This window comes from Poecilia latipinna, unplaced genomic scaffold, assembly GCF_001443285.1.
Source record: "Poecilia latipinna isolate Pla-1442-1.1 unplaced genomic scaffold, P_latipinna-1.0 Scaffold120, whole genome shotgun sequence".
Lineage (NCBI taxonomy): Eukaryota > Metazoa > Chordata > Actinopteri > Cyprinodontiformes > Poeciliidae > Poecilia > Poecilia latipinna.
Window position 1 is genome coordinate 509411 of NW_015112736.1, and position 14459 is coordinate 523869.

The window sequence follows — 14459 nt, forward strand, 5'->3', positions numbered from 1 at the left end:
ACTGTACTTAAGTACAGTAACAAAGTACTTGTACTTTGTTACTTCCCACCACTGCTTACTTGTTTCCAGGCTTTTGCTAAGTATCCGGTCAGACAATTTTATTACATCCAACGAATGTCATGTGCAACCTTGACATTCGTTGTCTAAGGATGTGAGAAGGACAAGGCATGGGCTGGTTATTGAGATATATACCGGAGTTATAAAAACACGTTTCAAAACCCTGAAAATGTTCCATCATACTGATGCTGCGGTTTAAAGGCATTTTAATGAGATACAGGGTAAAATATCTGGGTAACCACTGACTTATAACTAGGCCTCTGTGCATCAGGGATCTTTCCCCTCTGCTCCTCCCTCCTCCCACACTTGTTGCTGGCTAGATGGCTAAAAGAAATGATCACATATTTTCCACATTCTGCTTGCATGCCACACAGAACTATATTGATTTCTGAAATATTTTGAGCCACAGAAATATTGATAGTCACAAACAGGAATGCCACTCAGTCTTATTAAGGTAACACTTTTGCAGCCACAGTTGGCAAATCAGGAACATATTTGTGAAGTGGCCAAAATCAGCCTCTGCTGAATCAGAAAGCCCAGCTAAATCAAGCGGCAAACATGCGTTGAGACGTATGTCACTCAATATGAAAAGACTGTATAATATTTTGTGCAATAAGCACTCTACCATCTAAGATTTTGAGAGAAAAATCATCCCTAAGCTGCGAGTACTTTACGAAGTCACGATACCTCATTCCAGCACAAGTGCATGTCGAATCATCACACCCTCCATCTCCCCCTTTCACCTGCAACAAATCTTTCAGCGTTACCCAAGGAGGCCCAAGCTTGCCGAGTTTACATGTTAAGCTATCTCCTGCCAAATATTTTCAGAGTTCCTGCCTTTGCTTCACCGTCCTACCTGTTCGGGCTTGGTATATGCACGTGCAAATTACAGATCAAATTAATCGGTGCGTATTCTTCTGTACTTTTCCTAAGACCATCTAAAAAGCATCAGAATAACAGATACTTGCTACACCATTATAACACATAATGTTTTGGATTTGTGCTTTAACACAGTGCTTTTACTTGAGGTCACCGAACCATTAGGAAAGACACTATGTCAAGCCGTGGCTCACTTTATTGCTCAAAAAGGGTGTTGACTCAACAAGTACTTCCTCCTTCAAGCTTTGAAAGAAAAAGTCCTAGTTTTTATTTTGTATTTTTTTTTTTTTTTTTTGGGATAATTCAGATCTGAACAATCCCTCCAACCCCCTCCCCCGTTCACAGTCTGAAACATTTCACAAATCTTTTCGTGACAGTGCATGCACTCATGCATGACAGCTCATTTTAGGGAAAGGAGACAAACTTGCATCGCTTCCCATTTTCAGTCTAACTTCGCATCCTTTATGAGCTTTGGGTTGTCACTTGCACATAACGTACGCATTGGACATGACATCGTATTTTTGAATATATATATTTTTTTTGATTCAGATAATATGTAATAGCTTTTGGGTAAGCACGTTACATATCCACAGTACGGTACTATTAGAGCAATTTAACCAATCATGCATTGTAATGCCATAAATCCCACAGCGGTGATGGATGGATGTCTCTGTTGCAGCACACTGTATTAGGTAGCATATATATATATATATATATATATATATATATATATATATATATGTGTATATATATATATATGTGTGTGTATATATATATATATATATATATATATATATATATATATATATATATATATCAAACATTATATATAGCTGCATGCACATAATTTAAACAGCATGGTATCTGAAAAAAAACTATTTGAATCGCAATTGAATGCATTAGTTTGTACAATAATAATGACTCATGTACCAGCTGATGTAACTAACAATGTTTAATGGTGTTAGTGGTAGAAGTTTCTCAATAACAGGACCAGAAAGATGCTTTGTTTGATTGCTGGCACCCCTATTTTATTATTATTATTATTATTATTATTATTATTATTATTTTGTTTTTACAGATTTATCCATATGGTGCCATTCTGTTGGATCTTATATCTGAACTAAGTTTTAAGTGTCTTAAAAAGCACAAGTGACAATATATTGCTTCTATGGCTTTTCATGCATTTTCTCTGTACTGTACATGCTGACAAACCAGCAAAATATTTGTGTGAAAAAAAGCAAATCCTGCATTGCTTTAACCGGACCCAGTGGGCGAATGAATAAATAAATAAATAAATAAATAAATAAATAAATAAATAAACACTAAGAAGGAGCAACAACAATGAAAAGATAAAGCACTAATTGGCTCGCTCCAACCAAAACTTCTCACTCCAGAAATGCAACGCTCACACTTTGTGAAGTTGCCAGAGTTTCAGCGGATTCTTTTATAAAGTCGTTATTTGTTAGGATTTATTACTGAGTTTCTGCCCAGGTCCAGATTGGTGTGCAGTATTAGTTACACAAGTCAATGCCTTCTGGGACAGAAGGATAAAAAGTGACAATGCGATAAATAAAACAAATGCTGTCTGTGTTAAGTTCGACTTTTACGGTTGTGATGGAAACTTGACATGCAGAGGAGGCACCGAAGACTATTTTTTGGGCATCCTTTTGATGAAACTTCAGAGCAGATTTTAATTCTTCGCCCTAACTGTGGCAAACCGGCACCGTGTTTCAACTCAGTGTGCGACATTTTGCTCTCCACCAATATTTGCATATGTTAAAACTTAATAAATGGATACAGATAATCTGGGAGAAGCGGAATGGTAAACACCCACAGGCACATGTGCTTCTGTTTAAGACACTGTCTCCTTCAGTTTGTTAGGTTGTCATGTTCTAATCAAAACACAGGAGACACACAAACACAGAAAGCTATCAGCTTAAATTAGGCCACAAGCTTTTTAGCAGCTTCTATGTTGTTTTCCCCACCCCGCTACCCACACACAGAGACGTCCATCAGAACACAACCATTTTTTAATTTTTTTTTTTTTTTTTAATACTTTGATATTAGGTGACTCATGCTGACTGATACTAAAACTGACACAGCAGGCTTGAGCTGTGAGACCACAGGCGACAAACCAAACCACAGCTTGTGCTGCAAACCTGAAAATCAGCTGACCAACACAGAAATCAACCAACTGGCAAAGTGGAAAAGAGACAAATGAGGCATGGGCAAATAGAAACAGAAATCTGGCACTGCAGATGGTAGCGAGCACAATGCTCTGAGCAAATACAGACAAGTGGAAAAATCAAAGCGACAGTCATACACATCAGATTTGATATGGCCATGTAAAAGCTCAGAGCTCAGCTGCGGAAAGCAAAACATTTAACGGGGTGGTATTGACAGAAATGTGGCCTGGTGCATTTGTGTCAGTGGTGCCACTGATGTATGTGATTGAGGACAACGTGGAGTGTTTTTTTTTTTTTTTTCCCCTGCAGAGCGGTTCCTGAAACAAATGTCACATTCTAGTCACTGGACAATGCAGGCTGCAGAGATGTTAGTCGTCCGTAGCTCTCACCGATGCTTAATTTGAACGCGTACAAAACTAATTGATTGATTTAGAAAATAAGGAGGAAGTTAGAATGGTTTGTGGCAGAGGAAGAAGCCTACAAGGCAAGCGGTTGGTTTCCTCCGGATTGGAGGTTCAGCACAATCAGCAGGACTTTCAAGCACGTTTTGCCTTTGCCTTTATTTTCATGCATCCGACAGTGCTATTAAAACCGACCCTTGTTTCTTACAATTTGCTAAGTTTTCCTGAGTGTCATTACAAGACCGGTGGGCAAATTACCGATATGAGCAAATAAAACCTGATTGGCACCGTGCATTACTCAGCCTTTACAATCCGACAACTCCAAATTTAACGCCGGTCTGAATTCACAAACAGAACCCAAAATTCCCATTCAAACCGCTTTCAGCCCCAGTTGAAATGGAGCAGTGCTTACAACACGTATAACACCCGTATGTGTGGACTTTTAACAAATATATTGGGCTAAACTAGTATTTGACAACTCCAGTGTTGGTTCACTCTTTTTGCAAGTAGTTTAACAATCCCAACATGAAATGTGGATGCAAAGTTCCTATCCCTCCTCCCTTCCCCCTCTCTCCGTGTCATTCTGACTGATGGAACTAAGCCTTTCTATTCTAAGCTCTGGATATTCCCCAGATTACTTAGTGAGTGTGTTTACGACTTTGTGTGTGTATGGGACGATAATTTGTTCAGCCCATAGTTTCACACATTGTAATGCATGCATGTTGTTAATTTAAAGAAGATCATATATATATATATATATATATATATATATATATATATATATACATTTGCATAGATCTGCATTGAGGCAGATGGTGGGGTTTTATTCGTTTCCATAGTGTGACAGTGCCTGGTGCCTCAGCGATCTCTGAACATCTGGTATCAGCTGATGGTTTTGATGAAATAGCTCAAATTATGGGCAGTTTTTTCGCTGCTTTCCGAAGCACTGTAATGTCATAAAAAATAATCTTGACTGGGACTATTACAGAGGCACTCAGTCGTACACTCAATTTAGGTTCAAGTTAGTTGCTACTGTGATACTAGATTGACCGTAGGTAAAATTGCTTGTTTTCAGTCTCTTTGTTCTAGCCTTGTGATAGATTGCTGACCTGTACATGATGTACCCAGTGTGTTGCCCTCTGGCAGCCGTGATAGACTGTGTTCAGGATCAGTGATGAAACATACCCACGGGAGGCTGCTTTACAACTTGTTTAGTCTGAGGCCACAATATGTAGGAGGATCTAAGAGTTCTAATACCACTGAAAGCTGAAGGTGATAACAATAATGACAAAGCCTGGCCAAAATGGTGAACCACATCTAAGCAGTAAAAGCATCATCAGGAAAGCTGTAATAAGTAAAAAACAGAAGAAGAAGAAGAAGAAGGACCATGCCCATGAACTTGGAATTAGATCAGAGTTATGGAAGGAATAGGTTCAGTGACAAAATCATAAACTATCTGAACCAGTCAATATTTGCCTAATTAAGTTCAGCAGAGATCTGATACGAGATAAGCTCATATCGCATCTGGTGGATCAACACGCACATGTGTGTTAGAAATACTTTTATCTATTAGTTGGCGTGTTTGGAAGCCTTTTCCTTAATCTTTTAGCAACATTTGTAGTTATTAGGCATTTTATATCTTCCGTTTTCAACGATACGAGAAATGTTGAAGTGCAGAACAAAGCACTTTTTTTTTTAGTGCTTTCACTTTTTTGTTCCTGCCATACACCTGTTTCCTGTTTATTGTCACTCCTCTCATTCCTTACATCAGGCTGGTATTGATCCATGTATTTGTGCCTCTTGGGCATAATATTCATTCCAGATGCAGACTGGTTCTTTCAGTTTTATGATAGCCAATGTGGAAGTATGTTTAGCATCACCGTCCATTTAGGATGCCTAGTTGCTGCAAAGTGTTATGTTCTTGGCTGATGTTAATGCTTAAATGTTGCTCCAGTACTTCCTAGTGGTCTGACCTCATGATGCTATCTAATGTAACAATGGCCATTATGCTCAAAATGAGTGTTGTCTTGGTTCAGGTTTCTTGAGATCAAACCTAAGGCCTTTGTTTAATAGTGAATTTGCAAACTGTGACCTGTCTTTTTACGTTGCTTTTGGAGTAACTGCTTCTTGCTTGCTGAGTGGCCTATCACCCCATGTTGTTTTGCTGTAAATATGGACACTTTCCTACCAGCCTAAGCCAGCATTTTTCACATTTTTCTTTTTTTTTTTTTTCTAGACTTCAGTACACGTATTTTGCGCCACAACATTCGTCTCCTCTGAGAATTAATACATTTGAATTTTGGATCCTTTAAGTATCTGAAATGAGGACCAGAATGAACCTTACTTGTGAGCATCTACAGTTTCCTTTCTGTTATCTTGCATGATTTCTTTTGATTTAGTCTAATTTAATATCAGATTGTGAGAAAATAAAGTTCAGTTTCTTCTTACAAAGTGCTGGTAAATATTGGTGTAAACAAACTATATTTTTGAACTCCTCGCTGATTTATCTGCTGCGTTTCTTGTGAGAGGAGGGAGAGGGGGGGTTGCTGGAGGCTTTGGGGGTTAGGGATGGGAGTGTTGTCTCGAATTGTGTTCTGTACAGTGCAAAAACTTGTGACAGGAGAAATTCGCTGAGTAGAACTCATCAGACCGAAAACGATTAAAAAAAAAAAAAAAAGGTGACATACTTGCATGTGTGTCTGTCAGAGAGATTCACAGGCAAACAGAATGAAGGCAGACGAGCGAGATTGCTCTAGACGTGCTGCAGGGCATGCTGTTTAAGTACATCACAACAAGGCTGGAGGACTGCCAAGCATGTGTGTTTGTGTGTGCTGGTGTGAAAGTGTGAAAGACAGTAAGACAAGAGAGTGTCTAAACAGAATTATTTGAAACTGTGCCAGTGTAGGTGAGAGTCTTCCAAGCTGTCCAGCAGTCTCAGTGAATCCTTGCCCTCGGGCTGACATTACAGTTACTACATCATCTGCTGGCTGACATTCTTGCTTGTTTGCAGTTCGGGTTGTGTTATAGGTGAATCGTACAGAATGTGTTGTCTTAAAAAAAATCATCTGTAGGGCATAAAGCATGTATTTCACTTGGACGTTTCAGATGAACATAACCAGATGACAAAATTCTGTTATGAATTATCAGATCCTTTATATTTGCACACGCTTTGACCTTTTTTGACATTTTGGAATTTTACCTGCTAGACCAACAAAACCTCATCACATATTTGTAAAGTGGAACAAAAATAATCCCAGACTTTCGTTTTGTGTTTTTTTATTTTTTATTTTTTTGCAAATGAAAGTCTAAAAATGTGTGGTGTGCATTTGCATTTAACAAACTGGGGCGGCAACCCTGAAATAGCTAGATTTATAAGGTACTGTTTAAGAGCAAATCAAATTGTTTGAAATAAAAGTGATACATTCAATTGAGGATCTATTGTGAGACTTCAGTGTTCCTGTTTACAGACGTTCTTCATCCATTCTGCTGAACTCGTGTGAAGAATTCAGTCTCCAGGTGGGCAAAGCTGGTTGAGACTTGCCTCCAAACACCTGCGTTTGTGGTGTACGAAGTTCTGCGAAGCATGAACTCAAAGAAGCTTGTTAAAAGGAAAATGGAAGAAAACAAACAATCCTGACAGTCAGAACAAATCTGAAATCCTTTTTGCTCCACCTCACAATCGTGTCTTACTTTTTACTAGTTTGTCACATAAAATCCAATTAATATACATTGAGCTTTGGGGTTGTACGGTGATCAAATCACGTGTCTGAATTTAGTACGCTTTTTGATTTTTCTCCAACTTGATACATTTGCAGACAGCATATCCACTGCAGTTTCCCTTCAGTCTTGTAAGCTTCACCAACATGAAGTCTCCCTACAGCTTATTTTTCTGTAGGTCCACACATTAGGTCAAATCATCGTATGCAAGAAGCATTGCACAAAATTTGGAAGTTCTCCAAATGCTTGTATATTGAAACTACTTGGAGAATATTGAATGTTTCTGACTGCCTGTGTAAAGTTTGTACTTACACCGTTTAAAGTGCTCGCTGCATAGATTTTGCAAAGTGCTTTGCATGTGTCTACACATCGACTCTGCATGACTCACTTTGCTTCAAAGTGGCATCTACAGTACTGTGATTACCTGCAGCCACAGTCTTTAAGATATGACGTTATAGGCCGTCAACATGTCATTAATTTCAGCAAATCCATTCACTCATTACCTTTGACCTTCAAACCAGGCAAGTGTTTCGTAGAGCGAGCCACGAGTCATGACAGAAATCCTATACTGACTCTTAAGATCAAACTGAAAATATTTCTGCAGGCACGTCTGTAAAAGTATACGGTAAAGCTATTGGGCGTCTGCTAAGAGCCCACTTTGATTTCCCGCGGTGACCACTTACCCGCCAGAGAGCGGACAACTTTTACAGGAGTTTCCCAGGTTACCGTGCTCAGACATCCTCGGTCAAAAACAAACATTTACACGTTTGTCCACACATACGTGTAAAAGGACACCTCTGCTGGCACTGGCATGAAAACACATCATGAAAGTACATGTCAACACGAGGTTGCACAACTTGTTTTTCCTTTGACCTCGGGGTCTCTCAGTGAAAGCACATCAGATGCCAGATTTAACCAGAGACATTGCTTCTCTGAAGCTGCACAAAGGTCCTCTTGTCTTTTGTGACTACCTCTCATACAGCCTTGATTATATTTTCTCGACACTCTGGAAGTCAGCATTTGTGCTTTGCTTCACCTCCAGAATTTTTTTTTTTTTTTTGCTGATTGTAACCTTTAGCCTTTCCTCCTTCCTATTCCCCCCGCCCCATTGTGTTCTCCTCTACTCCTGTCACTTTGTCGCCTCAGATAGGGCTGGTGGTGGCATGTTACCAAGGATTCGTGGACGTCGTCATAGCGCTGTCTCAGTGTCCTTACCTGGACGTCAACTGGCAGGACAGCGAGGGAAACACGGCTCTCATCACCGCAGCGCAAGCAGGTAGCACGCAGACACAAACGCACAAGCGAATGGTTGGTTTCACATTAACAAACCATCAACACACACATAACTCCAGGCCTGCGTCACAGCACTGTCTGACACATGCTCGCACAAATGCAACAAATGGGCACTTTGGCACTGATGCTGACACAGACAAATGCGCAGACTCGTTTGCTTTAGCGCCACTCGGGCTAGAACAGAAGTGATAAGCGTGTTGTCTCGGTGTCCATATTGGCCCAGGTCCTTCGTATGCAAAAACACTGCAAACAAAATGTGATTTTTGGCCCCGTCAAGCACTTCCCCAGCCTCTTTAGAAGACATGAACATTTTTATATATCGTCAGTTGATATCTGTAAGCGGAACCTGCTATTTTCTCTCCTCTGTTCTTAAAGGCCACATAACAATCACCAACTATTTGCTGAACTACTACTGTGGGCTGGACATAGAGAGAAGAAATTGTCACGGCTTTACTGCTCTGATGAAAGCTTCCATGCAGGGCAGGGTGGAGTGTGTGCGCTCGCTCATGATGGCAGGTGAGCACAGAACGTATATTTCTGACACAACCACATATGCATTCGTATGTATGCACACTCTGACCAAGACGGACGCGGATGGCCTTTTGTCTTCTTCATATTGTCTTCCTTAAATTCTGATCCTTGGTTATAATCAGCAACGCAAAAGCGAAGTCTTGCCAAAGTGCTTCCTAAAGTGAATGATCTGATTCTGCTACTTTAAGAACTCAATATGTTTTTGAGGTGATCCATAATTACGACATTTATATCTTTAAACCTGTGATGGGATAAACTACTTGACTTTTTTATTCCCTCTGAATAAGATGTCTGGTCCTTGAACTAGACTTCTTATTCCAGTTGGAACAATATTTTTTAATACGTTTAAAAGAGACGAAAATAACATTTTGCAGATCATTTTAAAACGAGTGCTGATGGAATTTGCCAGAACAACATTGCCTGGGAACGTTTTACTGTCTAGATTTCATTTTGTACACATCTAATAATCAGTGCTGTGAGAGTGTTTATGAATGTGGCTGTGAACATGAGTCACGAGCCTTACAAAACTCCCCTTCGTATCTCTCAGCCTTGGGTAGATGCAAAAATAATAAGAGTTTCTTCAGCTTATGTAGCTGCTGAAACTTTACTCAAAAATGTATAATGAATCTGAATTTGAATTCTGCTGCAGCTTTCACCATCTTAAGCTTTTCAAAGAGTCATTATCGATGGTGATGGCTACAGTTGGGTGGAGCCGAAGAAGCCTCTAAATGAAGACGTTGTTGTAGTCTTGTGAAGACTATGCCTGGAGTTTTCTTTTTTTGTGTGTTCTAATTAGTGAGGTTGTACTGATAGCATATCCCACTGACTTTTGGGCTTGCAAGAGGAAAATGGTAAAGCTGGGGACGAATGTAATTCTCATTCTCTCGGTTTGACTTTAGAGGAAAATGGAGCACGTCATTCTTAACCATTAGAACTTGGAGATCTTGAAATACATTCTTCTTTTTTGCGAAGAATTGTGTTGGAAAAGGGATCAGTGTGCTTGAGTATTTAATCACTTACGCTTTTTCTGAGAATGATGATTTAAGGCGACCCATGTTCCAGCGGCGCCACTTGTGCTACATTCTGAAAACTTTGATGCTAAACGTTCCTTTTTGTAGCTTTGGCTCTAATTTTAGTTTTGTAACCGAAGGAGAACCTCCACACCACCTCCAAGTCTTTTTGCATCGTCTGCATTTAGCTCCATTCTTCGCCCTAGCAGTTTGGACCGGCTTTCATTTACATTGCACAGAGAAGCAACACCACAGGATTATGCTGCCTCTGCCGTGTTTCACTGCAGAGAAGGTTTGTTGATGTAGTGCTAGGTTTCCATCTCGCAAATAAAATCCACGGAGGTTTGCGGTTGCAACATAACACTGTGACATGTTTAAGGGGTTATGATTAATTTTGCAAGGCACTGTAGTTTAAGTATTGTCCACTGAGCTTCGTCTTTCTCCCTCTTCCTCCCCTAGGAGCTTCCTTGGATGCAAGGGACTTTGGTCGGAACCTGACTGCCAGGGAATGGGCCTTGTTTACGGGTCGTTACGAAACGGCCTGGGTGATGACACGTCTTATGGAGCGGCCCTATCCCTTCCAGTACTGTGACACATACAGGTAAAACGCACACTTAAACTCTGTCATATTGCAAAAATTCCTCTCCCGCAGCGAATGCAAAGTGAGGAGCTCACTTGTACAAACAAAATATTATGGATGCATGCAAGACTCAAAGCAAAGAAAGAAAGAATATAAAAAAGTCTGACTGCCTGGTGTATATTTTCTTTCAAACTCAACAGGGTTGTACCATCAAAAACCTGTGGGGAACTTAATGCAAATCAGTTCTTATTCCCTCGAGGAGCTGACTTAATGTATTTCAAAAGCTTTACAAATCAGCATCTTTATTTTGAAGAACATCAATCTGCGCCAGATGGTTATATATAAACTGAACTGTGCTGACAGCTCTTTAGCTTTGTGATTTTGCAGAAGTGATTGCGACTGCAGTTTTAGGAGAAACGACACCAGATGAATCTCTGACTATTTGGTGCTTGCGCACACGCACTGGGCTTGGCCCGAAAGACACAAAACACAGAACAGAATCCTCAACTATAAGGAGACCATGTAATATAGAAAACGTCTATATAATGCATTTATATTAAGTATAAATCGCTTGGTGTGGATGATGCTGTGGATTGTGATAAAAATATACTCCCTTCAGTCTAGAGTGGCCCCCACTGGGGTCCCTGGTGGCCAGAGCCCAGGAGACCCGCGGCTGTCTGAAGCGCCTCTCGGACACGGTGCGCAACGTCTTCAACATCGCAAATGTCACCAACCCCGAGGATGAAGGCGTTATCGACCACCTGGTGTCTGTCACTACTGCCATGAGAAGCCCTTTTATTGCTGTGGCGTGTCACACCGTGAGTGTTTAAATTATGAGAACATCTCGTCGACGTGTCTAGTTTTTTTTTACAGTCTTGTGTCCTTATTACATTCTCTTCTCACAAAAATGGCAAAAGTTTTCAAATTAAAGTCATACGATTCCTTACAAAAGTGTACACCCGCCCCCTCAGGCAAACTCCAATATGTTTTATTAGATTGTATGTGACGGACCAACACGAAGCAGGGAATAACTGTAAAGTGGAATGTAAATATGGTTTGCTTTTTTTTTTTAAACTAATAAAAATGAACCGGTGTGCTGTACATTTACTTTGCCTTTACTCCGATGCCACAAAATAATGTCGGTGGAACCAACTGCATTCAGAAGTCGCCTAATTAGTAAATAGTCAAACAGAGAAAACGAGTTAACTCGGTTTACACATACAGCTGCTCTGCAAAGGCCTCAGGAAAACTTTTCGAAAGACGTTTAAAACAGGATTAGGTCATGTTACAGTACCACAAGCCTTGAACATCTTACAGTATTCAATATTTATTTAAGAAATGGAAGGAGTAACGTGTAATCTAAAACTACCCAGACAAACTGAAAGGCTAGGTAAGGAGAGGATGAATGGGAGAAGCAACCAAGAGGTCCATGGTTACTCTGGAAGAGCTGCAGAAATTCACAGCTCAGATAAGATGATGTGTTGGTGGAATAAATATTATTTATGCAGTCTACCAATCTGGTCTTTGAAAAAGACTATAGCAAAGAGAGGAAGGCTATTGTTGAAAGGCAGCCAATAAAAAGTCCTATTTAAAGATTTCCACAAACCATGTAGAAATTGCACTGGTCAGATAACATCAATCCTAATTGAGCTTAAGCTTTTCTGCAAATATGAATCACCAAAAAGTGTCGGTCTCTATAGATGCTTGTAGCTGGTAGAGGCCGTACTTGAAGCAATACGTGAAACGTGGTCCTGTGAAATATCGACCAAGCAGGATGAATGAAAGTTCTTGCCACACTTTTCACATTGTTATTTGGAAACGATTTAAAAAAAAAAAAAAAAAAAAGAATAATTTTTGCTTCCACCTGACATTAATTTTCTGCGTTCTAATAAAAAGTCCCTGAAATTTGATGTTGCAATGTCACAAAAGAAGAAAAAGTTCAAGGGCTTTCGATATGTTTCCTTGGCACTTTAAAAACAGTGATAAGTGGCGCAATTAGCTCATAAGGAGGAAGGATATACATACAGCATGCCTTCAAAATTTATGTTTTCCTGCTGCCTGGTTAAAGTATTGAGGTAATTAGACTTTAATGGATGAGTCTTGGTCTGATTTATCTTTTTGTGTTATCAATAATTTCTCTGTTCTTATTAATGACAGGATATAATTAATTCCGTCATTATCCCATAAGCAGTTTATCCATGCAGGATTACCGGTACAGCAAAATACAAAAGAGTAATTGAGCCTTGTTAAAAAAAAAGAACATCCAGAATTATGACTGATGCTTCTGCACTGGTGCTGTGTTATTCTGCGTACAGTACAGCTATTTCTACTAATCATAAAACACTGTTTTTTTTTTTTTGTTTGTTTTTTGTTTGTTTTTTTCAGGTGTGTCCTGATAGTCCTCCAAGCGTGGGCAAACGTCGCTACGCAGTCCCAGAGATTGTCCGCAAGCAGCGTGCCAAAGAGCTCCTGTGCGCCAACCCCGACAGGGTGGACAGCCACCGCAAACTTTTCCAAAACTCACGGCTCACCCTGGTGGCAAAGAACTCCGAGGACCGCCGGTCGAGCCTTCAAGTCCAGAAAGCGGTGCCTCGACACAGGAGCTCCAGCCTGGGCACGGTCTCTCACACGCAGGCCCTGGAGCTGCGGAGAACCAGCCTGCTGCCACTGCACATGGTGCTGAGGAGGAGCAGCGTCAGGCCAGGGTTAAGCATCCCCAAGGTGAGGATTTCAAAGGCCCCCTCCACCACCTATGAACCGGAACCGGTTAGGAGGAAAAGCAGCGCCAAAGACGGAGGGGGGAACCTGCTGCAGATCCCCAAGTGGCGCTACAAGGAGCTGAAAGAAGAGAGAAGGAAGGCAGAGGAAGCGGAGAGAAAAAGGCTGGAGGCTGTTACTAGGAGACACATCGCAGCTGGGAAAAGGAAATAATACAATTACCTCAGGGAAGCTTCTTTTCAAATCCTCACAACAACAACAACACCTGGACAGGTCACGAAGCCAGCAAGATTTGGATGGAATATTTTGAACCAAATAGATTAGACGTCGAGACACTTTACTTACACACTACTTTGAGAGCTTTATTGTGGTCAGAGACTCACCCAGCACACCTGGCACATTAACTTAGATAATTTATTTTGTAATATTTATTGCTTTCAAATGGACGGCCAACACTTTGCTTCGATGAGTCGCGAGTTGTTGAGTTGTCGCATCGGCAATGCACTTTTAGTTTGGCACACTGTAGAGCAGACGACAGGAAGAGACGTCCTCTCCTACCGCAGAAACACGTTCATCTCTTCCTGCCTCGAAAAGGGGGAATCGCCTGGATGGCAATATTCTGGAATCATGTCTTTGAAACATTTACGGATTAAGCGTCTTGTGTCGGCTGAGAAATTGAAACACAAATACAAGGACCTAAATGCATTTGCAGGAGATATATATATATATATATATATATATATTAGAATGCTTACTGCTTCAAAGCCTTAGTCTGAATGTATTTTGAATACATACATATATATTTTGTACTAGAGATATGATTGCTTTTCGAAGGTATTTTTATTCAGTGCGGACATTGCTTTGCATACGTTTTCTAGTTTTGACGTTTGAGTCCAAGGTGGAATTATTGAGGAAAAAAAAACCCTGTAAAGCAATAAGATCAAATAAAACATTTAAATATTCTCCACATGTTTACAAGACAAAACCAAATTTATGTTTCAGATAAACTATTATGCAATGAGAGATATGTGACGTTGGGGTATGCAGGGTATGGATGATGTGAAATAAACATTTTTTTGCTCACCAC

The 14459-nt window shown here is 40.3% G+C and overlaps 1 protein-coding gene across 2 annotated transcripts in view; it reads left to right on the forward strand.

Moving 5' to 3' along the window:
- ankrd33ba (ankyrin repeat domain 33ba) overlaps positions 1-14459 on the forward strand; it is a 20414-nt gene extending 5955 nt beyond the window's left edge. For both annotated transcript variants that reach the window (XM_015028327.1, XM_015028329.1), the window contains 5 exons: positions 8387-8516; positions 8909-9049; positions 10534-10675; positions 11274-11472; positions 13040-14459. In XM_015028327.1, the coding sequence (XP_014883813.1) occupies positions 8387-8516; positions 8909-9049; positions 10534-10675; positions 11274-11472; positions 13040-13585 (1158 nt within the window). In that variant the 3' untranslated portion in view covers positions 13586-14459. The remainder of the gene's footprint in view (positions 1-8386; positions 8517-8908; positions 9050-10533; positions 10676-11273; positions 11473-13039) is intronic.